The sequence below is a fragment of the Magallana gigas genome, chromosome 10, assembly GCF_963853765.1.
Source record: "Magallana gigas chromosome 10, xbMagGiga1.1, whole genome shotgun sequence".
Classification (NCBI taxonomy): domain Eukaryota; kingdom Metazoa; phylum Mollusca; class Bivalvia; order Ostreida; family Ostreidae; genus Magallana; species Magallana gigas.
Genome location: NC_088862.1, coordinates 29,322,020 through 29,349,907, shown reverse-complemented (window position 1 = coordinate 29,349,907; position 27,888 = coordinate 29,322,020). Strand labels below are relative to the sequence as shown.

At 33.1% G+C, this 27,888-nt stretch overlaps 2 protein-coding genes across 2 annotated transcripts in view; both read left to right on the top strand.

Annotated features, from left to right (window-relative positions):
- The window catches only part of LOC136272420 (uncharacterized), a 57,331-nt gene extending 51,499 nt beyond the window's left edge, over nucleotides 1-5,832 (top strand). The window contains exons 3-4 of the mRNA XM_066073963.1: nucleotides 3,572-3,688; nucleotides 4,851-5,832. Coding sequence (XP_065930035.1) covers nucleotides 3,572-3,688; nucleotides 4,851-5,548 — 815 coding nt within the window. The 3' untranslated portion in view covers nucleotides 5,549-5,832. The remainder of the gene's footprint in view (nucleotides 1-3,571; nucleotides 3,689-4,850) is intronic.
- Nucleotides 5,833-15,881: 10,049 nt separating this feature from the next.
- On the top strand, nucleotides 15,882-21,580 carry LOC117686776 (CAP-Gly domain-containing linker protein 1). Its single transcript, XM_066072676.1, has 3 exons — nucleotides 15,882-17,151; nucleotides 19,992-20,161; nucleotides 21,230-21,580. Exons 1-3 carry the CDS (start codon nucleotides 15,882-15,884, stop codon nucleotides 21,578-21,580), a joined length of 1,791 nt encoding a protein of 596 aa, XP_065928748.1.
- The last annotated feature ends 6,308 nt before the right edge of the window (nucleotides 21,581-27,888 follow it).

Below are 27,888 nucleotides of genomic sequence, written 5' to 3'. Positions count from 1 at the left end.
TCAAAACATTGGTCGAAGCATAGACAGTCTTTGGTTCCGACATTTACCAGAATCAAAATATGAGGGCTTGTGAAGAGAAGTAGATGTAGGCTATGCCTGTCTATTTCTCACAAGAGAATAGCGTGCAGCGAGTACCTGGTATAAACAAATTTTGTAATCTCTTTATACAATTTGATTATTGATCATATTAAAAAACAATGCTTGAAAAAATAAGTTCGCTTAATCAAAATAACTGACAACTAACCCTAATCTTTGTATTTTTAGCAGTGCATTAATAAATCAAACTTATTTCATTCCCTTTTTAAAATTTTGTATGTAGATAATTTATAAATATCTGATAAAACCTATAAAAAAAACGCCGGGCGAGTCATGTAGACCCCTTCACGATAACTGCGGTACTGCTCTCTTGCAGGGCAAAATGTTATACTTTGCAGAAATTGCAGTAGGTAGATAATTAAATGACGTAAATGAAACAATTGACGTTACGTCATATTTCACCAAACCATGTCATTTAGCCCTGCAAAAGAGCAGTACCGCAGTTAAAGTGAAGGGGTTAATAATATCGGATTTCCTAAAAATCGTATCTAAAAGGCTTTGGATTACAAAAATAGTAATACTGATCAATATTAAGTTATATTTTAGAAATCGTCTCCACAATAATAATAATATTTATCTTTATCGTGAATCAGTATTTTTAATTGATTTAAAAGAAAATGTTCCATCGGAATCAGTTCCTGTTTTCGTTTAAATTGCCCAGCGTAGATTTCTATGTCAGTTATAAACATTATGCTTTATTGAACGGCCGTGTATTGTAGAATAATTTAATCCAATACCATGTATTGGATCTTTTTTTATTAACACATCTTCCAGTCAATTCAAGATGTCATGGTTACAGTAAAACAGTGGGGCGTTTAAACGTGTGTTTACGTCCAGCCCTTCAAGCATAGGTACTGTCGTCAGGGCGACGGCCTATTTACAGCTAGCGACTTTTTGTTATCGATCGGTTACCTGAGTCTCGGAATGCATCTAAATATAGAAAGGGACATAGTTTTTGAAACAAACAACTAAAATAAAGTCAAACAGGTTATTTTTATGAAATTAAAATGTACATATCAATAAAAACAGTAATGAAATTAAATGTTGAATCATTTTTACACGCTGTATGTATCAGTAAGTGTATAACAAGAACCCTTTTCATACCTTTATGTACATGCACACCCTAATGGAAAATGGAACGACCCGGCAAAAATTGTTTCTGTAAAAACTTACTATATATTACACGAACATCAACTTTAATATGAGGGATGAAAAAAAAAATCAACAACTTTGCTTCTATAATGTATTATACATTTTTCCTCCTTTACAGCAAACTACATTGAAGCGTTAAATAGGGGTTAACTCCAGAAAGGTTTCTACATAATGTTTTGACTGACCTTTGTCCAATCAGATCGCAGCTGGGCGGAGTTAAGACATTGTTGCTCGTGACTTGAATGAGAGAGAGAGAGAGAGAGAGAGAGAGAGAGAGAGAGAGAGAGAGAGAAAGAGAGAGAGAGAGAGATTTGAGTAAATTATAAGTGGTGCCAAAGAAGAAATTATCATTAGTTATTAACTTGCAAACAAATTCATTAAGGTCTGAATATAAAAATTTCATGTATATCTTATATTAGTGTAACTTAAAAGCGTTTAAAAGAACGATTGTGAAAATTTCTTTGGCCGCGCGCCGTCGACAACATGTACCTGTGTAAGAATGACGTAACAAACCATTTAAATTCCCTTGCATGGAGTCCGAGAATATGGGCATTAAATATTTTGAAATGCGAACGAATGATATACAATGAATTTAGATGAAGTGAAAAGAAAAGGCAACGGAGGCGGATGCTTAGTTGAAAAATAAAAACGACGGCGGGCAAATTTGCTTTAAGGTAAAGAATGTTTCACACTGAGTAACCATGAAGAAAGTTTTTATAGAAAGTAAATTTACAACATATGTTTAATTCCAGGAAGATTTGGCAAAGTTTGATTAGGATACTAACGGGAACACTTGTAATAAAAACAGTTTCTTAACCAGCTGTTAAATATTCGTTCAGTCTTCGATATTTAACATTACCTCATCACATTATCTATACATAGACATCGTTGTTCCCCGGTAAAAAAATTTAAAAACACTTTAAAACTTCATAAATTAAAAATATATACTAGACATTGATTTGTCACTTTATAACTATTGTTGATAGATAGTTCGCTCATCTGCCCCATCTAGGCTAACGTTATAATTTACTCCATTAACCAGTTAACTCTCTCTCTCTCTCTCTCTCTCTCTCTCTCTCTCTCTCTCTCATTCAAGTCACGAGCGGTAATATCTCAACTCCGCCCATCTAAGATCTGATTGGACAAAGGTCAGTCAAAACATTACGTAGAAACTTTTCTGGAGTTAACCCCTATTAAACGCTTCAATGTAGTTTGCTTTTACAGTTATTGACAAAAAACGATTGAAGCCTCTAACTCACTTATAATAGGGGCCAGTCCATTTTTTTCACACCGAATGAAAGGTCTCGGTGAGACCAACAACTTTTGAAATACATCTTACAACAAACTATGATCAGATAGAAAACTAGAACGGAAAATAAGTGAATTTTTTTGCAATTTTTTCTACCTTTGTTTCAACACCTATACCACTCCTTTTATCTGCATTCAAATAAATGAAATATGTCTAGCACCATTTCAATGTATCTGCTTCCAAACCAGTCCATCTTTGAAACTCTGCCATGCATTGTTAAAGCTAAATCCATCCGACAAAACAAGTCGTTAACTTTAACTAAAACAGGAACAAATTCAGAACCGGATGGGGATTTTCACCAAGTAAAATATGAAACGACAACATCGCGCAGCCGGTTATCAGATCAAAAAATTTTCAAAACAATCGGTGAACAAACGAACGATATAGTAAGGATCAAAGTTGGGGTCTGGAAGAAATTAAAATTAGAAATCTGATTTTTTTTCTGAATAACAGTAAAGTCTTCCGCTCTGAAGCGGAAGACGTTAACTAACAAACTGTTGTTATTCGCAAGTTTTGACCTAATTACCCTCATTTGTGAAGGGCCAGCATATTTTTAAAGTCTCAGCACACATAGGGTATGATAAAAAAGAAGAAAGACCAATTTATTAGTGTATGTATTTTTTTTTATCTCATTGAAGAGACCTTAGGAGAAAAATGACTCGCTTTCCGCCATTTTGAATCGTTATTTTGACCTACCTACTGCCATTTTTATGAAAACCAGCATATTTTGTTCAGATTCAGCATACTTGAATTATGATAAAAAAAATAGTTTTTCAACTGATAATAATTTGCCGTAAAAAATAATTTTTAGACCCCTATTTAGTAATCAGGACCAGATTATAGCTACTTGTTCTATTAAGTATAACTACATGTATGAGGCAATATTCAACTAATTAACATGTCAAATTCATAAACCTGAAAGTTAAAAAAAGAAATAAAAACAGTAAAGGTAATATTTACAGTAAGTTTGGTGTTATGCTAATTCATGCTAATTCATTAAATGTTTTGTGACAGGACATGAAGAGGGATGGCATGGATCCATCGACATTGTGCTTTCTACTAGTTTTGTAGACCAGAATGCTGCTGCAAACAGAGGATCTAAAAAAGGGAAAAAAACAAGATATGTTGAAAGTACAGTATTTTTTTTTTTTACAAGTATTTTAAGGATGTTATCACCTAATGTAAATATATATATATATATATATATATATATATATATATATATATATATATATATATATATATATATATATATATATATATATACGGTAACAGACGACTGAATAACTCTAGCGTTCTTATTGTAATCGTCAGTTGTTTTGAGTAATTACATGTACCATACAATACAGAGGTACATACATACATAATAGTTTGTGACGTCATATAACATCTATTGAGCTAATGTTACGCTTTTGAAAATTCTATAGTGACTTCATTATATCAGTATTGAACAATAGATCTGGTAGACCATAAGATATATTCAGAAGTTCATGACCATAATGCATTCAATTCTGGTTTGAATAATGAAATAAATTATTGTTTTGTTTCGTCTTCTTTTTCGGTCGTTGCTTTGCACAATGTATAGATTGGAAACACTGTAAAGTTCGTTAAAATGATTTTGGCAGAGATCCCAAAGTGTTCGCTTATAGGCGTGCACTGGTATTTTGTTTCAAGAATTTGTTGCCGATGGACGGTCATTTGATGTATCAGGGTATCCCCGGTTTGACCAATATAGTGTTCCCTACATCCAGCACACATTTTAACGTAGATTTAATTTGCAAAGTTAATAGGGTAATGTTTGTTGAAATTTCTGCTGTCTTTTAATTCAAACTACTGGCCCTCCTGTAAGGAATATCAGATTGCACATCTTGGCTTTTGGCATTTACGAACAGTTGGTGTTTCATCAACTTTTTCAAATTTGTTAAAATTTTGATCCGTGACGGACTTGGTCGCTTACTATTGATAATCTGAAATTAAATATGTTTCAGATTATCAAAAGTAAGCGACCAAGTCCGTCACGGATCAAAATTTTATCTCGTTCTAAATTTGAAAATATTGATTAGTAATATTGTCAGTAAATATCTAAGTATAACAGTACAAATTAAGAATATTAGTACTTTTCTGGCGCGGCAAAGTTATAACGAATTGTAACAACAAATTTCAAATGGGTCTTTTTTTCCATTGTCCCATTTACATATAATAGTCCATCTGAGCATATCATTGCCGTTTAAATGGGGAAACCCCTATAAATTTTCAAATCCCTATAACTAAAAGATTGTTTATCCGATTTCAGATGTTGGCGATTCTCCAGGAAAAAGAAATGTTATTGAGGTTAAAACTTCCCTGTCAAAGGCAAAATATAAAACCATGGATCAAGCAATAGCCCAAACAATTGCATTCTCTTTTATACAAGAAAAGAACACAACATATTTTGTTCCAAACATTTTGATTGATTCGAACAAATTTATAGTTATCATGTATGATTCTAGAAATGATATTTTGATATGCAGCCAGCCTCTATATATTTTTAATTCTGAATCTGAATCATCAGAAGAATCATCAGAAGAGAAATCAGAAGAAGAAGAAGAAGACGAAGAAGAAGAAGAAGAAGAAGAAGAAGAAGAAGAAGAAGAAGAAGAAGAAGAAGAAGAAGAAGAAAATGATGTTGATGATGATGATGATGATGATGATGATGATGATGATGATGAAACAATAGAAAAAGAGGCTAAAGCTAAACCAACTAGGACTCTTAATGATTCATCAATCATTATACTTTGGATGGTTTTGCACTATGAAATTTTTTCTACAAATTTTGAATCTATCAGATCTGATCAGATGAAAAAAAGATACCAAGCTCATTTCGGAGAAAGGGCAAAACCAAAATATGATTTATACAAAAAGCAACTCAGTTTCCTTGAAAAAAGTTTAAAAACAAAGAAAAAAGGGTATTTTCCAAGTTTACAGGAACTTAAAGATGCTATAAGTATTTAAAAGAAAAGCAAAAATCATCATCCAAATTTATACGTTTTAAGGTGCCTCACTGCACCTTGGATAAGGCGTGTAAAAGGCCTAAATAGACGGATAAGATACTGTAAACTTAATATATAAAACAAAGAATTAATATTTTTTTAAGAATTCAAAATAATACATTATTAATATTATATCGATTTGTAGCTTTCAATTTTATACAAAAAAGGAATATGTCGATATAAACTTGCGTATACGATCAAAACCTCCAAAGAAATTCATATTTTTTGAGCGGTTCTATGCTCCATATTTCTTATTCAATAATTTCTTATTTATAAAACTTCAGATTTTCTATCGACTTCAACAACTCTTCGAATTATTGTCATTCAAATTTAGACCACGTGGTTCTTTTTACCCTTTTAGTTTCACTGTAAAAATTGTGCCTCGTGTTTATAGTCTATTCACTAGAATCTAGGTACTTGTTGTCAAATATGAAAAGACTTTTATTGATTTTAAACTTTGCCTCCATTATTTGTCGGATAAAATGAAAATGAGTTCTAGAAATAAACATGACAAAAGAAAAGAAAGGTTTTTTCTGCTCTTGCAATGATGAACATGCATAGTAGCGCCCCCCCCCCCCCCCCCCCAAGGATTAATTTTCGATCCGCACCTGACTTACTTATAGCATCAATAGTAAAACAGAATTTACTATTTTATGCAGAATGTTCCTTGAATTTGGATCGTATACTAGGTTTTAATTTATAAAAGACACCAATTTATTTTTTAAAAAGCAGGGTAATGCACCTCAAAAAGCATGAAACATGGCTTTGATTTTATTAAGCAACCCAATGTTTATATTTTTAAGCAGTTGTAGAGTGGTTGAACACGAACGATTACTCTGTTCTTAATATCATCGTTTAGTTTAAATAACCGCTAGATGATGAAATCAGACATATATCTTAATATATATTTTCGTGTTTTTAAATCAACAAAAAAAGATTTGTTATGAAAAACGACCAGAACTTGCGTATTTTGAGAATATTATCCAAACACCTATACTTTCACTAGAAATTTCATAAACTTCTCGGGAAAGTCTTGTGACTTCGAGCACCTCTAGATTTATTACATACTTAGCAACGATAAAGAAAACATTCCGAACATTCCGAGAATATTATCCGAACACCTATACTTCCGCTAGAAATTTCATAAACTTCTCGGGGAAGTCTTATGAACTTTACTTCCAGCACCTCTGGATTTATTACATACTTAGGAACGATAAAAAAAACATTCCGAACACATTCGCATTGCTTTCCATGTTCGACTAAGATGGTCACAAGTTACGATTTAAGTAGAAAGCAATTTGAATTAGAAAATCGGATGGTAAATCTTAAGAAAAATCGTATTTTTTAATTCAAATAGGCGAAAAATATTCAGAATATATATAAATATATAAAAAGCCCGATACTTTAATTATCAAGCTATGTTATTCAAACAAATCGATTTATTTAAACAGGTAAATGAAATATTTAAATTGCTATCTTATGACGTAGTGTGTAAAAAAGAGTAAGCCTTAATTAGGTCGGGTACACTACCTTATATTGATAGCATTATTTAACACGTGACAGTATTTTCGTCAGATTCTCCAATCCAGTGAATAAGTTGCAATGCAACACGGTCTACAACGTGTTTACGATTCAACAAACGCACGTGGTTTTTGTCTGTTTTATTTACAATATTTAATTGCTTACCGGATTGTTTGTACATCTTGATTTTTACTTTAGAAAGAAAAAAAAGGAAATATTACGTACCATTAGCTTTGTTCCATGCTCACATAGAAAAATACCGTTGTTTTAGTTGATCAATTGTAGCTTCAAAAATGATCAGTATCAAACGACTGACAAACATACGCATACAAGTACAAACAGATTTTGGTAAGAAACTGCACAATTGTGTATTGGTGACTTTATTAATGTGCACTAGAAATAAATACAGGTAACTTACATCTTTAACATACGTGAATAGCCACGGTAGTAGAAAACGCAGAAGCACAAACTATGCAGCATATAGTAGTTTGTTCGTTAAGCATTCTGATGAATGTCCCTAAAGAAAATATTAACGCGCACTGTACTAATGTAGTCCCAACTATTGGTATCACGTGAAAAAACGGTATTCACTGCTTCTGATTCAATAGGACGTACCTCGCTTTTGAACATTGACAATGGCGTATTCAGATAGGTTCATATAAGTCCTCATATGCAATATTTTTTAAATGTGAGCATAGAAATTGAAGTTCAGAAATAATTGTCAATATTAATTTCATAAATTGTGAAAAATCATTCAAAATAAGTTTCCAAAAGACAATTAAAATAGCATATATTTTCAGTACGCTTTGTATACACTGAAACTTGTAGTAGCCCATAATGCCTTACAGCTCATTCACCTGATTGGTTTGTCGAAAAAAGTAAACAGATGGCTAATTTAGTATGCAAATTTATGTCGAAGTCACAAAATATAGTAGTCTCGACCTGTTAATGTGGTGTCAGACAAGTACCTTAAATGATTTACTTAATTTTTTTCTGAAGCATGAAAAAAAATTCCAATTTAGTTATTGTTCGTTACATTTTCGACCATCAATGTTAACAATCGAAATCATTTAAAGTGACATTAAGCTCGGTTTTGTTGTGGTATCTTATGTGAGTTTGATTTTATTGTTGTTTCTTAAATCTTGTTTTTTTTTCTCATGTTATTAACTTTTCTTATTTATAATTTGTACATTTTTAACTTACGGTATTTTAATAGAGATCTACAAAATTAAACTTCATATTTGATTTTGCTCTTGTCAAGTGGGACCGCCAAGAAGAATGACTCGAAAAAACCTTATAATACTGAAAACGGATACATGTACAAAGGTGTAAACCAGTACATGTAGTGTGAAATATATATGAAACAAGCTTGCCAACCCGCTCCCACAATTTGCCACCCCCTCCCTTCCCCCTTTCTGAGTAGGTAAACAATCATTTGAAAACTAATGAGTCGTGCTCCATAAAAACATACACGAAACAGAAGAATAACAAATGCTATAGTAATTTGTTTCTGATCATCGCCTTCGCATGATATTGATAATAGTCAGTTTCTAGCTTTGGGGCGCTCGTAAAATGTATTTGAACGCTCGTGAAACATAATTAGGGCATATCCTTCAGATGATAAATCAGTATATACATGCGTCATTTACCTTCGTAAAATGGCTAGACAGGAAATCAGAGGATAAAATTGGATTTGCATAAGGTACATTTTAGAAGATATCTTGTGTATATCAGAGATGTATATAGATATTTGTGTATCAAAACATCGTCCCGAAATAAAGGTATGAAAGTAAAAAATTAGTTGTGGAATACGTAGTCTTAAGAGTTGGAAAGATCAAAAATATAAACAAGGAGATGGGGTCTGTATACACGTGTACTGGTATACATCACGTGCATAGAAGCGCGTTGTGTTAATAAAAATTTATTATTTATAATTTTCAATTACACCGTGAACACAAAGAATTTGACTTGTAAATGTAAGATAATTCATATAATCAAACATTTTGTAAAAATCAAACATTACGTGAAAAAAATGTGTGACCTTGCGAATACAAAAGTAGGATTGCATTTGAAAGTAATCGAACGAAGAAAAGCCTATATTCCATCCCTTCCATTCGAATCCCCAAGAGGTAAAAACTCTCCAAACACATAATGATGAATTTCAGTTTGATTTTTTGTTCATTCTAAACAAAGAGCGCCATTAGTTTAAATGCTAAATATCCAAAAGTTAAAAACATGACTTAGTTCAAACAAAATCACTGTTTGACAAATAAAACTCTGTCTTAACATCTGAAATCCACACTTTGGGAACATAAATTTTACAATTGCCGTTGAGACATCATCGTTTATCATACCCATGTATTTCAAATCTCTGCTAAAAGTCTAACAGTAGTAAGAATGATTTTAAAATTCAAATTAATATTAGTGCTTTCAAATAGTATTACAGACACACACACCCTACAAACGTTAATAAAAGAATTGCGAACAATTTAATGATTTAACTGTGGCAAACGCACAATTTTATCAAAGTATTCAAAACATTTATGTGCATTTATTTGATAATGGATACAGAACGCCACGATGGTGTGGCGTCTCTGACACAGATATATTGATCTATTATATAGTTACTATTTAAAGGAGACGGTGTGCTATTTTTTGCACTGTAAAAGTCGCTCATAAAGTTATATGTATAAAGAATGATAAATCTTCGTGATGCATATATTCTTTATAAGTGATATTTAAATGTACTAACGAGATCAGTTATTTATTGATTTATCAGGAATAATATAAGCAGAAAGAAGGATAGGTTCCCAACATTCTCAAACCAATTTTATCACTATTCAAAGTTTTTATAAATGTATTAAAGATACCTCTATAGGTTTCCTTTTTCTTCTTCGATTGAGAGGCTGAATTATGCCCAAGAAAATATGATGAGAAAGTTTTTGAGAATAGGGAAATCATGGACATTATAAAAGGGCCGATCTTTTCCTTTAGCGAGTAAACCCTCTCTCTTCTCAAGTATCTAAATGTAGAATTAAACAAAAGAACAATACTTTTTATAAGAACAGATTTTTGCGTGGACCTTGAGGTCCATGCAAAATATATATAAGCGAGGTTAAACCGGATGCTATGGGGAAAATTCAACCTGCGCATGAGCTATTCTTGTTCCTGTGCGTAGGTAGCTCAGAAAACCAGGCTAGCACACGTTAATCTGAATCAGGATCGGGATACCATGCCATATGCACACATAAGTTCAAGGGCGCTGTAATTGTAAAGTTGTCGGTAAACAGTACAGAAACAAAGTATTCCGTTTAAAGAAATGAACGGCATGTGATACGAACTTTCAGTATTATGAAATAAGTTAATGTTATGCTGAAACTAAAATAGGCATCAAATAGCATAATTTGCAATGTTTTGATGTTTTCCGAATACACATGTTGCTTCAATTTACTTTTAACAAGAAGGCTAGGCTCGAGTACTTCCCGATTAAAAATGTTTAAGCATTTCATGTAAGTATCATTGAATAATTATCTGACTGTATATAAACGATGACTGAATAATTGTCACTGTATAAAAGTTTAAATCTCAAGAAAAATAGATCAAAATAGGAAATTAATTTACACAAAGCTGTCACTGCATATAGTTAACAAAGTAGTGCGAAGCGTAATGTGTGCGCAAATAGTAGAATTTGCCGAATGCCTGCTACTATACATGCAATCTTCATTAATATAGATCATATTTATTTTAGAAGTATGAACCTATTAAACTCTGATATAAAAAGTCAGGGCTATACATATACGTAATACAACGTACGAATTTAGTGGTTAAAAGTAGGCCGCTAGAGTTGGTGGAATCTCTGATAATCTTAAGGCTTTCACGTTTTCGTTGGAAACACATGCCTATGGTCCACGTATTGCAGTCCTTTTTCAAAGGACAGCAACTTGTCTTCAATTTAGATATTACTAGATGATATCCCTCGCAAGCGCAGGAATTAACACTTTACACATTGATATGATATAATGTTAAATATGTAACCATATGGTTTTTTTTTTACTTTTGTAAATACTTTATCTGATTTTTTTGTTAACTTATTCTTTAAAATTGAAATGAAAAACCAACTGCATTGTTATATATTTATAGAAGCGGACAGGGATGAACATTTTAAACTGAAATTGTGATATATACATGTACGTGGCTGTCTAAATTTGGTTCTATAGGACAATTTTGAATCTGACTTTTAATTCTGACCCAACTAAGAATTTCAGATATAATACTGTTTTGAAACAAACATCTGGAGAAAGGGGAACCACATTAAACTTCCTTACATTTTCCGTCATCCATCAATTAGTCAACCCATTTCCTGACACCCCTTACTAGAAAGTTCTTTCCATCAACACAAAAAGCACATTAAATTGTTCCATCTTTTTTATTAATGTTTGGTATTAATCGAAGTCCGATCCAAGGTATTTGCCTACGATGCATTATGAACTCGTTCAGCACTTTTTGCGTGGACTTGAGGTCCACGCAGAAAATATATAAGCGAGGTTAAACCGGATGCTATGGGAAAAATTCAGCATGCGCATGAGCTAGACTGGTTCTTGTGCGTAATAGGTAGCCCAGAGAACCAGGCTAGCACACGTTTATTTGAATCAGGATCGTGATTCCATGCCATATGTGTGCATGAGTTCAAAGGCGCTGTAATTGTAATGTTGTCGGTAAACAGTACAGAAACAAAGTATTCCTTCTAAGGAAATGATTGGCATGCGACATGAACTATCAGTATTATGATATATAAATAGTGCCTGTTTGGGAGGGTAACAGTTAAAATTGACACCCCGAGAAAACCATTGTCAACCGACACAAAGCGGAGGTTGACAATGGTTTTCGACGGGTGTCAATTTCAACTGCTATCCTCCCAAACAGGCACCATTTATTTTGTTATACTGAATGTCTTAATTTTTTAGAAAATTTTACTGCTTTTTGTATAGGAATAACGTGAATTCTACAGCGAACCGTACGCGCATAATTTTCGCGCATGTAACAATTTTTAATGTTACCCGTTGCTAAGTACGTTGCTAACGCTGAGGGTAATAGAACGGATTATGAACTGCGTCTTAGCCAATCAGATTTCAGTATGTAACATGAAAGTACAACACAATAAGTTATCGCCAAAACTACAACATGCATCAAATAGCATTATTTGCTATGTTTTGTTGTTTTCCGAATACACAAATAGCTTAACTTTACTTTTTTTAAGCATTTAAGTATGGTTGAATAATTATGTCACTGTATAAAAGTTTAAATCTCAAGAAAAATGCATCAAAATATGAAATTTTTAATTTACACAAAGCTGTCACTGCATATAGTTAACAAAGTAGTGCGAAGCGTAATGTGTGCGCAAATACTAGAATTCACCGCATGCCTGATACTATACATGCAAACTTCATTGATTTCATAGATAGATCATAATTATTTTAGAAGTATGAACCCTATAGATTCTGAGATACAAAGTCAGGGCTATACATATACATGTATTTATACGTAATGCAACGTACAAACTTAGTGGTTAAAAGCAGAGGGCTAGAGTCGGTGGAATCTCTGATAATCTTAAGGCTTTCACGTTTTCGTTGGAAACACATGCAAATGGTCCACGTATTGTAGTCCTTTTATAAAGGACAGCAACTTGTCGTGAATTAGTCAATCTGCGTTATTGGTCACGCCGTTCTGGAAAGTTCTATCCCATTCTCGCACCAGAGGAGTATCAAACTAAAATTGCCCACTAAAAAAAACGAATTCACTTATTTTACTATTTCAACATTTGTCAAATGTTTACTTCTAAATATGTTTTTTTTTCTAAAAAATAGGTTCACAGAAAATGTATTCACTCACTATTTAATCATTCAATATTGTTTTATAGTATATATTTTGATCGATACAACCCCAGGCATGGATCTACCAAAGCTTGTCCACCACCTTACTGAAGCTTTTCTATTGCTACCGGTCAGCTTGTGGGTGACGTCGATAAAGTACTTGGTGGATTCGACGGACTATTCGTTTAGGATAATAATTTCAATTTCATTATAGAAATAAATATCTTATTTGCAATTATAAAATACAAAATAAGTAGAACTATACCTATGGTAGTTAAAAACATAATTTCTCTCGTAAATAATGATTATTCAACAAGTTGAACCACTGCTATCTGAAGCTTGAATTTTCCCCAGTTAAGTATTGTCAATCGTGATCGTAGTATGGCATCATTTCGTTTAGTTTTGCTCTACTTAATTTTTCCGATTACTTTCGTTAATTTTAACGTTAATTGGAAAAGCGCTTTTTGCATGCATACAAAACCTACTATAAGGATTATAAACAAATAAATTAGAATTCAGATTTCACCCTTTAACGCAGAAAATCCCCACAGTTAGTGAGTGCATAGGTAGAGCTCCCAGGCCACATGCAGTGAGGCTTGATTACTTCTGCATGTCTGGCCAGCGCTGTCGAAGTAAGCTGGGAAGTCAGTGCGTTTTACAAGCTGATAAAAGTATAGCCCGCAAAAAAAGTGTGAAAAAATATTGACAGAATGTACACGTTTTCTTTTAAAAGTGAATTACATGGGTATTACATTATCTACCGGTATATCATTTTTATAATTAGCCTCAAAGAGAAAATAAAGCTAATTATCTTTATGTTGGTTAATCCCTGTTTAAACACAGTTAGATAAAAGAAAAGAAGTCGTGCATGTACTAACAGATTGACACATTTTTCTGCAATAATAAGCTCGCAATTGCGTGTTAAAGATTTTTCCGGAATTCAAAATGTATATCTTTTAATTTTTGTTTACACCACATGTAAAATCTGTAGAAATTCGTAATCTTTTAAACCACAGCCCCCCCCCCAAAAAAAAAGTTACGCTGAAATGTTTACATTCGATGCGCTAAGCTGTTAAAAAAAAGGTTGGGCTAGTAATGTTTACTGTCTGGACCGTCTAAAATGATTAATTTAACGGTAAATTGCGAATTTTTCAAATTGTATGATGAATTATTTTAAAATTAATGCAAGTTATTGAAAAACTGTCATTTAATGGTAATTGCACAAAACTAGTTGTAGTGTCTCTTTAGTGTAAATATTTCATTTCCATAATAATTGGAAACGCTTAGAAATAGAGTATAATTGATCACTCTCCAAAATCAAATCATACAATTCACAAAAGAAAACGAACGTCAATGTTGCAAAATTGAGATCATGCATGTACTATCTATTAGGGGTTTCAAGCAGGAACGAATTTCTCATATGAAAAAAGTGCCCTTGCAAACTATTTTACCACTTTTCCTGCAGAGAATTTTGACACATTCAAACTGTCCCCAACAAGTTGCAGGTGTGCCCCGGTGGCCACGAATCGTAGGAAAAGGAGCACTTGAAAAAGCGGGGAATGGGCCGATTCCTGGCAGTGTCTGAAAGTAGGATGTCGCTCACTCCATCCACGATAAACAGAATGTTTTCTGTGGAAAATCTGTATCTTTAAAATATTTCTTCCTCATCAAGACTTTCCAGAGGATCACTCAGGTCTCGAAAAACACGAGGTCGCCTCAGTGGAATCGCATTTTGCCTTCTGCGTCGCCGACGTCTAACAATGGCAGCCATTTTGTTTGCTTGAAAAAATTCTTAAGACTACAAAAAAGTAGAATAATTTGAATTTGAAAATAAAACAGAATTTGAGAATTTTTATTTTGCTCAACTTTTTTTATGGCGGCGGCTGAGTCTCACTCTGAGAATTGAGGAGTTGAGAATATTCTCAGACTTGAGAACATTCTCAGACCTAAGAATGTTTTATGGCGGCGGACCCAGACTTAAGAATGTTTTATGGCGGTGGACCCCAGACATTCTTTTTCAAATCAATTATGACGTCATAATGGTTCTAGCACCAAAAAGACACTCTGGAATCATTTACTAGATCTTGACCTTATAAGATATGACTTTCACATAAATTACGCTGTCTATGTCAAGCGCTTAAGATAGAGGCCAGAAATGAAAAAAAAATACTGCTTTATTCTAATTTTCGTAAGTATCGTCAGAAAATACGAAACATTTGAATAACCCAACCTTAAACTGGTCACGTGACAACCATTTCAGTCAATCAACAACATTGGCGACGACGAGAAAGAGCGTTATACCGTTAAGGATATGTGAACCTGACAAAAACAAGTTCATTGCGCAACGCGAACTGTCGTCTGGCGATGAGCTGTCGTATTGTAGTATATGTAATTAAGATCGGGTTCGGCATTCCGATCAGCTGATTGATTATTCCTCAGTTGTGAACAGAACCTGAAATAGTAAAGACGTCCCCCGGTCGGCTAGGCTATTCAAGACACAACTCAGGTGGGTAGTAACTTTAAGTTACCCCTCACCACTTGCCACGTTTAATACTAACCAATAAATAAATCCAATTACTAACATCACTTCACAACATTGGCGTTGTCGGCAGGATTATTCGATCGGTGAAGTGTAATTTGTGTATTTGGATTTCGCGCCAAATATTTTTTCTTTGTGAATTCGTAAGGTGTTATCAATTAAAATATTTGTTTTGATTTATGTCATTTGGGGTTTTCTTTCATTTCGTATCTTCTTCTTACAAATTACATATTTTGTTGTCGGATTTTCTGATAACAAATTTAAAAACAAAATTCACTCGAGATTTTTCTGTCGGATTTTCTGATAGAGAAGTCAACAATACGTCTATTTCTTCTGTCTTTATTGGTGATCATTAATCAATTAAGATGGCGAGTAGTTCAAACCCTGTAGACATAAACAATGCCAATTTGGCAGAATTAAAATCAATTCCAAACATTGGAGAAAAAAGGGCTGGGGCTATTGTTAAGTTGAGAGATGAGAGGGGCTCTTTGTCATTGGAAGACCTAAAAACAATGTCAACAGTTCCAAACACAATCTGGGATCCCCTTGTGAGTGAGGGTGTGATAGTTTTCAGAGAGAGAGTGAAACAACAAGAAAAAACACACTTGAATGTTGAAGATCTGTCAAGTCAAGTATCTAAGTTACAAGCAGAAATTCTCAGACAAGCAAAAGACATAGAAAGAAGGGACATTCAAATTGCACAATCTGAAAAAGACATTACTGCTAGACAAAAACAATTAGATTCTTTAGAAAAGACTTTGACATTAGAACATGAAGAACGACTGAATAAATTACAACAAAAATTTCAAACAGAATTAGAAAACACAAAATCTCATTATGAAAAGACAATTAGTAAAACAATGACTGTTAAGGACGATGAACTTGCACTCATGAAACAAAGACTAGTTGACCAAGACAGTAAGTGGATAAACAAAATGCAACAGTTAGAAAATAAGCTAAAACAACTCGAAGATGAAAAGATCAACAGGGAAGTCGACAAGCTGGCACCACATGGGGTGTATTGGAAATCATCAACAAACCCAACTGGATTTGCAGATACGCTTCAGTCAAAGGGTCCTAGTCCACCAAAGATGTCAACATTTGACGGAAAAAATGACTGGAAACCTTTCTTCACACAGTTCAACCACATTTCATCCCGGTATAAATGGTCCGAAGAACAAAAGCTGGACAAATTGAGTGAATGCCTCAGAGACAAAGCTTTGAAATATTTCAGCTCTAGACCAATTTCAGACCAGAAAAGTTTCAAAAAGCTGAGTGCAAAGCTTGATGAACGGTTTGGGAAAAAAGACCTTCCCCACATTATCAGACGACAACTGCAAGATGTCAAACAAGGTTCTGAGGAGACAGTTGAAGAGTTTGCAGACAAAGTTCTAGAGATGACCACTGATGGATACCCAGACACACCAGAAGACTGCCGCCAAACCGTGGCCATAGATGCGTTCTTGAGAGGTTGTTACAACAAACAAGCTGCCCTCATGGCCATGGACAAGAACCCACTTACACTAGATATGGCAACACAATACATGAAAACTGCAGTCACAAACCAAAAACTAATACTAGGTGTGAGAAAGTCTGAGACAAGAAGGGTGAAGTTTGAGAGTTCTGAAAGTGAGAGTGAGGATGATGATGAAAACATAAGCAAAGTTAGGGCTGTTTACGATACAAAACAAGCATCAAATCAATTCACAGATCAGACAAGACTCTCCAAATTAGAATCAAGGGTCAAAAGAATTGAAGAAGATAATCGGGAAATGAAAAACAATATTCACGATATTCTTCAAATTCTTAGAACAAACAGGTCTAGATCAAACAGTAGAGAAAATACAAGAATGTTTAGATCTCCTTCTAACAGTCCTAGAAAACAAGCTTGTTTTAAGTGTGACCAAGAAGGGCACTTTGCGAGAGAATGCCCTATCAGTAAAAGTAGTAGTTTACCATTTCAGTCTAAGAATAGGTCACCGTCACCTCAGACAAAGCCTTTAAACTTCAATCGGTTGGAGATGTAGGCCATTCTTCAACCTACTCAGATACATCAGATAGGCCTCCTCCTAAAGTAAAATTTAAAACCATAGAAAAAGAACTTTACAGGAACAAAAACAAATTGAAAAACACTCTCTATGTTCCCTGTATTGTAAACAACAAAACAATCAATGCTGTTATAGATACTGCTGCCCAAGTAACTGTCATGAATTATGAACTTTTTGAGAGTTTAAAACCAAAGCCCCTACTTCAGAAAGATATCATACTAAAAGGAGCAGGAAAAAATAACATCATTAATGGCAAAATAGCAGAACAGGTCAAGTTAAGAATAGGGCCTACAGAACAAAGATGGGATGTTGTAGTGGGAGAAATAGCAGATTCTTTATTACTTGGTTTAGATTTTTTGAGAGCTCACAATTGCATCATCAATTTGGAAAACTTTACTCTGACAGTAGATAAAGCATTAATACCTATTACCAAAATCAAAACAGAGGGTTCAAAGAATGATGTTGAGATATATAGAGTTTCATTGCAGAAAAGAACTGTTATACCACCACAATCAGTTAATTTTATACCCGTTCAGATTGACAAACCCTTCAACGATTTGCTTTGTGTTGAGACAGACAAAAATATTTCAGATGGGTTATTACCACCAAATTCTGTAATTAGTGCGGGACAAACAAAAATTTCTTTTCGAAACCCTACAGATAGATTCATAACATTAAAAAAAGGTAAGAATGTAGGTTTTGGTATGGAAATAGATGAGTTAATCTCTATGGAAGATGAAGAAGAATTTTCTCTCAATAAAATTGAGGTAGATACATCTGCTAAAAACCCATCCTCAGACAATTTAACATCTCAGTTACCTATGCACATGCAAGATTTATATGAGAGATCAATTACAAATCTAGATAAGAAAGATCATCATGAAGTTTTCTCTTTGTTAAATAGATTCCAACATGTTTTTGCGAAAGACGATTTTGATTTAGGGCTATTTAATGGGGAGATAACACATAAAATTAACACTGACGAAGGAAGACCTATCAAACAAAAGCTTCGTAGAACACCAATGGGTTTTGAAAATGAAGAAAAGAGTTACATCGATCAAATGCTTGAAAAAGACATTATTCAACCCTCAATTTCAGAATGGGCATCTCCCCCTGTATTAGTGAGAAAAAAAGATGGGAAAATGAGATTTTGTATTGATTACAGGGCCCTCAATAAAGTAACAACAAAAGATGCATTCCCCATTCCAAATATACAAGATTGTATAGATACACTAGGGGGAAATACCTTTTTCAGTTCACTGGATATGGCTTCTGGTTATTGGCAAGTTTTAGTCGATGAAAGAGATAGACACAAAACTGCATTTACCACCAAATATGGCTTATATGAACATGTTAGATTACCATTTGGACTATGCAATAGTCCAGCTACTTTCAGTAGAGTTATTCAAGAAGTTTTAAGAGGTCTAACATGGAAAGAGTGCTTAGCTTACTTAGATGATGTCATTATTCTAGGTAGGGACATGCTTTCTCATACTAGGAATCTGTCTTCTGTCATTTCTAGATTTGAAAAGTTCAATTTGAAATTAAAAGCTCAGAAATGTGAACTTTATCAGACAGAGATAAAATTTCTAGGGAAGTTAGTCAGTCAAAATGGTATATCAGTCAATCCTGAAAGTATTGAAATAATTAAGAAGTGGCCAATACCAAAAGATACAAAACAATTAGAGTCTTTTCTTGGATTTGCAAACTACCATAGAAATCATGTAAAAGGTTATGCTGAAATTACACATACCCTGTATCAACTAGTGAAAACATCTAAAAAGTCAAAATTTACATGGTCAGATGAGAATCAGATTGCATTTGATATCATTAAACAATGCATCATTGAGGCATTGACATTAGCATATCCAAATTCAAAAGATACTTTTGTTTTAGATACAGATGCCTCAGATAATTCAGTTGGTGCTGAATTATGTCAAATTCAGAATGGTAAAGAACAAATTGTATGTTTTGCAAGTAAAGTGTTGACACCAGCCCAGAGAAAATATTGTACCACCAGAAAAGAACTCCTAGCAATAATTACCTTTACAAGACAATTCAGACATTTTTTGTTAGGAAATACATTCATTTTAAGAACTGACCACAATAGTTTAATCTGGCTTTTGAACTTCAAAAACATTGAGGGTCAACTTGCACGCTGGATTGAGGAATTGTCTCAATATAACATTATTTTACAACATCGGCCTGGTAAAAATCATGGCAATGCTGATGCCCTGTCGAGAATTCCAGATGATTTGAACCTTTGTAATGACTATAAGCCTGGGGTAGAGTTAAATCAATTACCTTGTGGTGGTTGTCATTTTTGTAAGCGAGCAAAACAACAATGGTCTACTTTTGAAAATGACATAGATTATGTTGTTCCCTTGACAATAAGATCAGTTGACAATTTGAATGCAATTCCTCTAGGTTTGTCAGATATGTTTATTCCAGAGGAGTTAGCTGAAGAACAAGATAAAGATTATGATCTTTACAAGATTAAGACATGGTTAGAGTCTGGGATAAAACCATCTCAGAAAGAGTTATCTCTTAGTAGTCCCAGTGTTAGATATTTGTGGGCATGTGAATCACAATTACAGGTAAAAAATGGTGTACTGTACTATTTATGGGAAGACCATATACATACAAGATATTTATTTGTTGTTCCAAAAAAGATGCAACCTGAAATTTTAAAACAATGTCATGACAACAGAACAGCAGGACATTTAGGTCAAACCAAAACTTATGAAAAATTAAAACAATGCGCAATTTGGTATGGCATGTCTCAAGATTCAAAACTTTATGTTCAGAATTGTAGTGTTTGTAACAAAAACAAAAAGCCAAACATCAAAGCTAAGGCAGCTTTAGGTCAGTATCATGCAGGGTATCCACTGCAGCGTGTACACATTGATATACTAGGGCCTTTACCTGTAACGAAAAATGATAATAAATATATCTTGATGATCATTGATCAATTTACCAAATGGTTAGAAATTGTCCCAATACCAAATCAAAATTCTGAAACAATAGCAAAAGCTGTGGTTGATAATTTTATATCTAAGTATGGTTGTCCCACAGAAATTCACTCAGATCAAGGAAAGAATGTAGATGGTGTACTTATGAAAAAACTGTGTCATCTGTTACAAATAGCTAAAACGAGAACAACACCCTACCACCCGCAATCTAATGGTCAAGTGGAAAGATATAATCGTTCAGTATTACAAGCAATCCGATGCTATCTTAAGAACAAACAACATGAATGGGATCTTCATTTGCAACAGATTGCAGGTGCCATTAGAGCAACAGAAAACAGACAGACTGAATTCACACCAAATTTTATGTTCCTTGGAAGGGAGACAACCCAACCTATAGATTTAATTTTAGGTACATGTGACTTACACAATCCAGAGAAAGAAGCTCCTGAGTATGTACAGGACCTAAGAACAAACTTAACAGAATGTCATCAAATTGCACGTGATAATATTGGCAAAGCTCAAAATAGACAAAAACGCTATTATGACACAAAATTGTATCAAAATACATATAATATTGGAGATGTTGTTCTTAGAATAGATTCAGCTACAAAAGTGGGTCAAAGTTCAAAACTAAGATCACCTTGGAAGGGTCCATACATTGTAACTGAAGTCAAATCACCTGTCTTATTTAAGATCATTGATAAGAGAAATAGAGAAACTGTTGTACATCATGACCGCATCAAACTTTGTCAAGATCTGGATTATCCCGGCTGGGTTAAAAGAATCAGAAATAAAATTTTTGATGAGAATGACAAAGAATCAAAGACTAGTGAGGAATCTCTAAATGCAGCTTTGGAGTCTGAAGATAAAGTTTCTGATATTATTAACCTTTTCAATGCTAGGGATGATGCGTCGGATATTCTGATGCATCATCAGAGTGCTAGTTCAGACTCCAATTCTGCAGATAGAACAAATCAGGATATAACAAGAGGAAAAAGAACAAGACAGAGACCCAAATACTTGGCGGATTTCGTACAGGATTAAATTAATATCTCTGCATGCATGTGAATAACATATTCCATGAATTATTTGTTTTTATCATAATTATATTTAAAAAAAAAAAAAAAACATGCTTAAATTTTATATTAACTAGTGTTGTTACAGTATATAATATTGTAAATAAAAATTACAATTCTTTTAGAAATGTCTGATTTAGAGGAGAGTCACTTTGAACCAGATTATGAAGAAGATTGTCTCCCAGACCATATAAAAGGTTCTACATTAGGTAAAAAGGGAAAAAAGTGTCCTGTATGTAGTTCAAGATTTACTCATGTAAGAAGACATGTCATTCAAGAACATATTCCTTGGTTTATGTATCCTAGAACATCTTGCTGGAAATGTGAACTAGGGTTTGGCCAAGAAAGGTTTCTAAGATTACATTTGGAAAAAGAACATTTTGATGATTCCACAGATTGCAGATATGATATTAACCTTCATGGTCAAAGATGGATTGAAGAGATATCTATTTTTTTGGCCAAGTTTGACATGGTCAAAACACTATCTTTCATCAACACTAATGAACGATTCATGTCCTGTCAAGGAGCAATCTGGCAAGAGGATGACCTTGAACAAATCTTATATTATTTGAACGAGACAAAACAACATTTCCCTTTAACAAAAATGCCTTACCCAGCTCAAAATATCACAAGTATATTCCATTGGAAAATATTGAGCATTCTTTTAGACATGAATAAAATTCATACAGTTTATTTGAAAAATAACAATCTTCAGAAAAACAAGAAAATACTTATTGTGGGTTCTTCATTTATTTATTGGGCACATCAAAGATCAACAATGCTAAATTCCTCAGATCTTGGTCTAAAAAATGTTCAAATTACTTGGCATGGAATTAGAGGAATGAAATGGTGTTCCCTTGTCGAAACTGTTAATTCTCTAACAGATAACAATAGTCCTGATATCATGGTTATTCACTTGGGATCCAATGATATTTCTTTTTGTAGCTCACTACCTCTTATCAAGAAAATGAAAACTGATATAAGTTTGTTTACTGAAAAATTTGGAAATACAATTTTGATTTTTTCGGAAGTTTTATCCAGGAGATTTTGGGGTAGAATTGATGGCTGGGAGGGAGAAAAGAAGAAAATTTATATTAATAAAGAAGTAGGATCATTCGTTGAAGAAAAGGGAGGGAAAGTAGTAGTACACAATAAAATTTATTGGAAAAATAAATCACTGTTTAGGGGAGATGGAATTCATTTGTCCGACAAGGGAAATGACATTTTATTAGAGGACTTTAAGGAATGTCTAGGAAGATTGTGTTGATTTTATAATTGTGTATAGTGATTTTTAGTTGTAAATAAATGTGTAATATACAACATTTGATTTTAAGATTTTGGCATTAAGTCGGAAATTCTGATTTGTGCCATACGGTGTGATTTTATTAAAATGGGGAGGAATGTAGTATATGTAATTAAGATCGGGTTCGGCATTCCGATCAGCTGATTGATTATTCCTCAGTTGTGAACAGAACCTGAAATAGTAAAGACGTCCCCCGGTCGGCTAGGCTATTCAAGACACAACTCAGGTGGGTAGTAACTTTAAGTTACCCCTCACCACTTGCCACGTTTAATACTAACCAATAAATAAATCCAATTACTAACATCACTTCACAACAGTATTTCCGCATCGACGGTTTATTTGCTTAATTTAAGATTTAAAACAGTGATATAAAATGTGTAAGTTTATGAATTTGCATAAAATATCATTTATATCAACATTTACATCAAAAGGTTTTACTTTTTTAATCATGTACAAACTTTAAGTTTACGACATACTTGCGCCGATTTCCGGTAATTTCCCAAATCTCGATGTAAACAACAAGTCGGAATGACAAAAACTGATGGATATTATTAATGTATGACGAATATTGCGAACACAAACTGATGTCGGGTGTCATAAAAAGGGAATGGAAAAAAAGGACGAGACCATACACCAGTTCCCTGTGATCTAAACCTGCCATTTGCAAGCAGTAAACATGGTAGGTGTCTTATCATGACCTGTGCTATTGTATTATGTTCACATTACAGATTATTATGCTCGTATATTATCCACGTGAAAACAATATCGCCTAGCCTATATGCAGAATAGCTACACAATAATCCTAATGTGTTCAAACAAAAAAATTATTCATTGTTAATTCAGTCACTGTTTGTAATTAAAATAATCACAATTTTAGTTCGAATTTTCTTCAATGAAATTAACCATCTGATGATAAAAGGTAAGGTTAACCGCATAGAGGGCCCTGAGTTTACTCTAGCATATGACAAGCTTATTTACCAACATTTACTCACAAAATATTTTTAGTGTAACACTTTCATGCACATTAGCTTGAACAGTATATTTGTAAGGAATAGGTTATATGTTTGTATTGATGATTTTTTTAGCACATATAGTTCATAACATGAAGAATTAATCTTTTATTCACTATCAATAACTGATAATGTTGATTCTCTGTACTGTGAAAACATTTGAACAGCTGACTGATATTCACCTTTATTGAACTGTAAAAATCAAAGTACAGTTGAAAGAAAAATTAGTATATCATGGTTTATCGGTTGATAGAATTGCTCACATCATATTTAGATTTCATGTGCTGGGTTCATTATTGTTACAAATTCTTATTTTTTCCCCATTATTTTCAAATCATTAAAACGCAGGATTTCTAAATACACACAGTTATATAAGATATGAAATTGTCAAGTAAAGTAACATTAATTTAAATTTTCAAGATTAGAATAAAATGTTGACAAGTTTCACCTGATATCAAATTTTATATAGAATAATCCATTTATATAAGGTTCTGTCTGTCTATGTTGCATACACTTTCATAATATGCCTATATGAATTTTATTTTTCTACATGTAGCTTCTTAAAATCATCCTTTCATATAAGTCCTTCTTATATGTTATAAGTAATAGTACCAGTAATATCAGGTTGTTTTTTTTTAATACAGACTTTTCAAACCTCCAAGAGATGAGAACATCACTGGTATGTGTTAACGAGGTCATTCCTAATACAAGACACAATGCGGAAAAATATAAGACTAATGTAAAGAACTGAAACCATGAGTGATTAAGAGAAGAGCTGATAATCAGATTATTGTCTCTGTGATGTTCATCCTGATAAAGCCTTTCCCGATTGATGCCCTGGATCATTTATTTGGTAATTTAAGGATGACAATATTTATTTCAACATTTATGATATAATATTAAGACAATTAATAAGCAGCACAACATATCCTGAAATATGAAACTGGACCAAACCAGTGATAATCTACCATTTATGATTTATTACATTTACTTGGATTTGAAAACCATTTCTGCAACTCCAAAAGTCATGAATAATTTGGACATATAATGCATACAATTAAGAATTAGTATTGTAAAAGAATATATATTATGATAATGCAAATGCTATAAGAAATACAATTGATAGATATCAAAAGGTGTTTATACTGACCAAGTGCAGTAATGAAGTTTGTAATGGCTATATACTGTTCATGTGGAGAAACTGGTTTTTAAAATATATGTCTTATGTTTATTTTTAGGCGGTCCATAATGATATGATTTGTAAAGTTTTATTTAAACACGAGCATGCAGGATCCGATGAAAAAGAAATTTAATTGGTGTGGCCTTCCACATTTTCTATATTTTAGTTCAAATTGAGGCTGAACCATTGTAATATATATTACCCTGCATAATCATTCTGATAAAGTCTAAACCATACATTATAAATAGCATCAAGACCAATATGGGGACCAAGGAAGGGTTCAAAGTTCAAAGGAATTATAGGATTGCATACATAAGGACAAATCATAAATCATTTCAGAATCTGCAGTGTTGTTTAGTCCAATCAGATAATATGATTTAAAGAATTATCATGATTAAGTATCAAAGTATCATTTTATACCTGTAATGATTTGAAAGATTCTCCTATTTTCCGACACCCATTTTAATGCAATACCTTGCAAATCAGACAAAACTTTTAAAGATTGATAGAGGAAATTCAAATTAATTACAATCAGTATAAGATTTTTATGAAACCTGTGATTTATTTGGTTTGATTGTATTTTAAATCTTTCAACAAAGGCTTAATAAAGATTGTGTGTATTAAAGTTTTCATGCATGTTTTTCTTTTTTGTGTACAGAGACTAGAGTTTCTTGATTACCGGGTATATCAGATGCACAACTATATATGACACTCTGTTAATTACCATTAAAATAAACTCTTTAGGAAGTGAAAAAATTGTTAAATGAAAGAATCATTTTCTCTTTATATTATTGGTTTTTAAAAATACAACCATTTTTGGCTGTGTTGACTTTCATGAAGCGCGCAGAGTGATTTTTTGTAAAGGTCAGATCAGAGGAAATTCGGATTTTCAGCCTTTTTTATTCAATTAATTGTAGTATTTGCAACACAACTCCATTAATTTTGTTCTACAAGAACTTATGCAGGTTCACAGTATAACTAGTTGAAAGAAATTGCCATTTAAAACTGAATTATATGTCTTTTTTAACAACATGCAGGGTTTGTAGCTTCTATTTCAATAGAGGTCAGAGGAAATTCAGACGTTATTATCTTTTTTTCTAATTCACCAACATGCCAATTATTTATTATTAATTTTTTGCTATTTATCATTTCTTCAAAATTACATAAAAAAAATAAGAGTGTAATTATATGAAATAGTATTTTTTGCAATTTTTCTAGCTCTGGTCACGTCAAAAAATGTCACTTTTTTAGTGGTCAGAGGAAATTCAAACTAAAATAGCGGATTAAATAAAAGGAATTCTTATAATCCATTTGCAGATAAATAGAGTATTTTATTAACCTTTTTAATATTTTGGTGAGAAAAGTTTTCTAGTTAATTGTAAATATGTCTTTTATAACATTTTTAATTTGCATTTAAGGTTTTTTTTTCTCGTTCTAATTTTTTGAACATGAGTAAGTTTGAAGGTCGTTGCCATGGAAATGAGCTCAAGAACATATGCTTAAAATGTCTTTTTTGACAAAAACAAATCGATTAGAGTCTGTTTAAACAATTTTTTCAATTATTCAATTAGTTTCATGTCAGGTTCACATGTCCTTAAGTATGACAGATTCGGCAAGGAAAGAGAGCAATTGACATGCTGACAAGGATAGGAACAAAGGGAACAAAGGTAAGATTGTCATCGGAGAATATGTAGAGGTGGAATAGGGTTTAAGTCGAATTGAACTAAAGTTTCCATCAAATATATCATGAAGTTGCAATGGTTTTGCTAGTGAGGTTCGTGTTCCATGCGTTCCATTTTTTTACAATGTTTTACAAGTTACGACAACAAGTAGATTTTCGTATAGATAAAGTTTTGAAAGGAAGAAATGAATAAATTTTCAGTGCATGCATATCTCATGAGAAGGAGACATATTTACTTCGTTCACCGTGCCAATGGCGCTAGGATTGTTTTATGTCTTAATTACACATAGTTAACCGTTTCATATCGCTCTGCATTAATCATAATGGGGATGTTAATGCTTCGAGTATCATCTGATAAAGACATATCTAATTTAAAACATGAAAAACTGACAGATTGAAAAATTAAAAAAAAAAAATGCAAACTGTTTTCCGTCGTGTTATCTATGCCGGGGTTTCCCGCACTCATACGCAGTGGCGTTAAACAAAATTGCTCACATTAATATTCATCAGACGTATAGCAAGATTTAGAGACAAATAACTTGAAAAAGACAGAACATGGAGTCGGTAAACGTCTAATTATAAGAAGCATTATGTCAATATTAACTAAAAATCATGTCAAATATATAACTCAACATACGCGCGACCGTATATACTTTAACATATAAATATAAAGGAGAAGAATCTTCTTCCCGAGAACTACAATGATTCAGATTGTGAGATTACTATGCAAGGATCCTTAAATAGTGAAGATTCTAAATTGTAAAAGCCATGACCTCTAGAAAAACACTAGGGCCTATAGTAAGAGGTATCTAGGGGCCATGAATTTCACAATTTTGGTTGAGGGCTTCATGGACATCATAACTATGCAACCAGTATTTTCCTCACATGTGTAGGAGAAGAGAAGAAGATTTTTGAAAAGTTGGCTTTTATTGCATATTTGGCCCCCCGGGGGTGGTAGAGCTATTGGTTGCACAATTTTGATTCCTCTTACCATAGAGATGCCTCACACTAAAAATGGTAACAATCAGCCTTGTAGTTTTTAAGAAGTTAAAAGTGTAAAATTGTTAACGCACGACGATGGACGAAAACGGATAGCAATAGG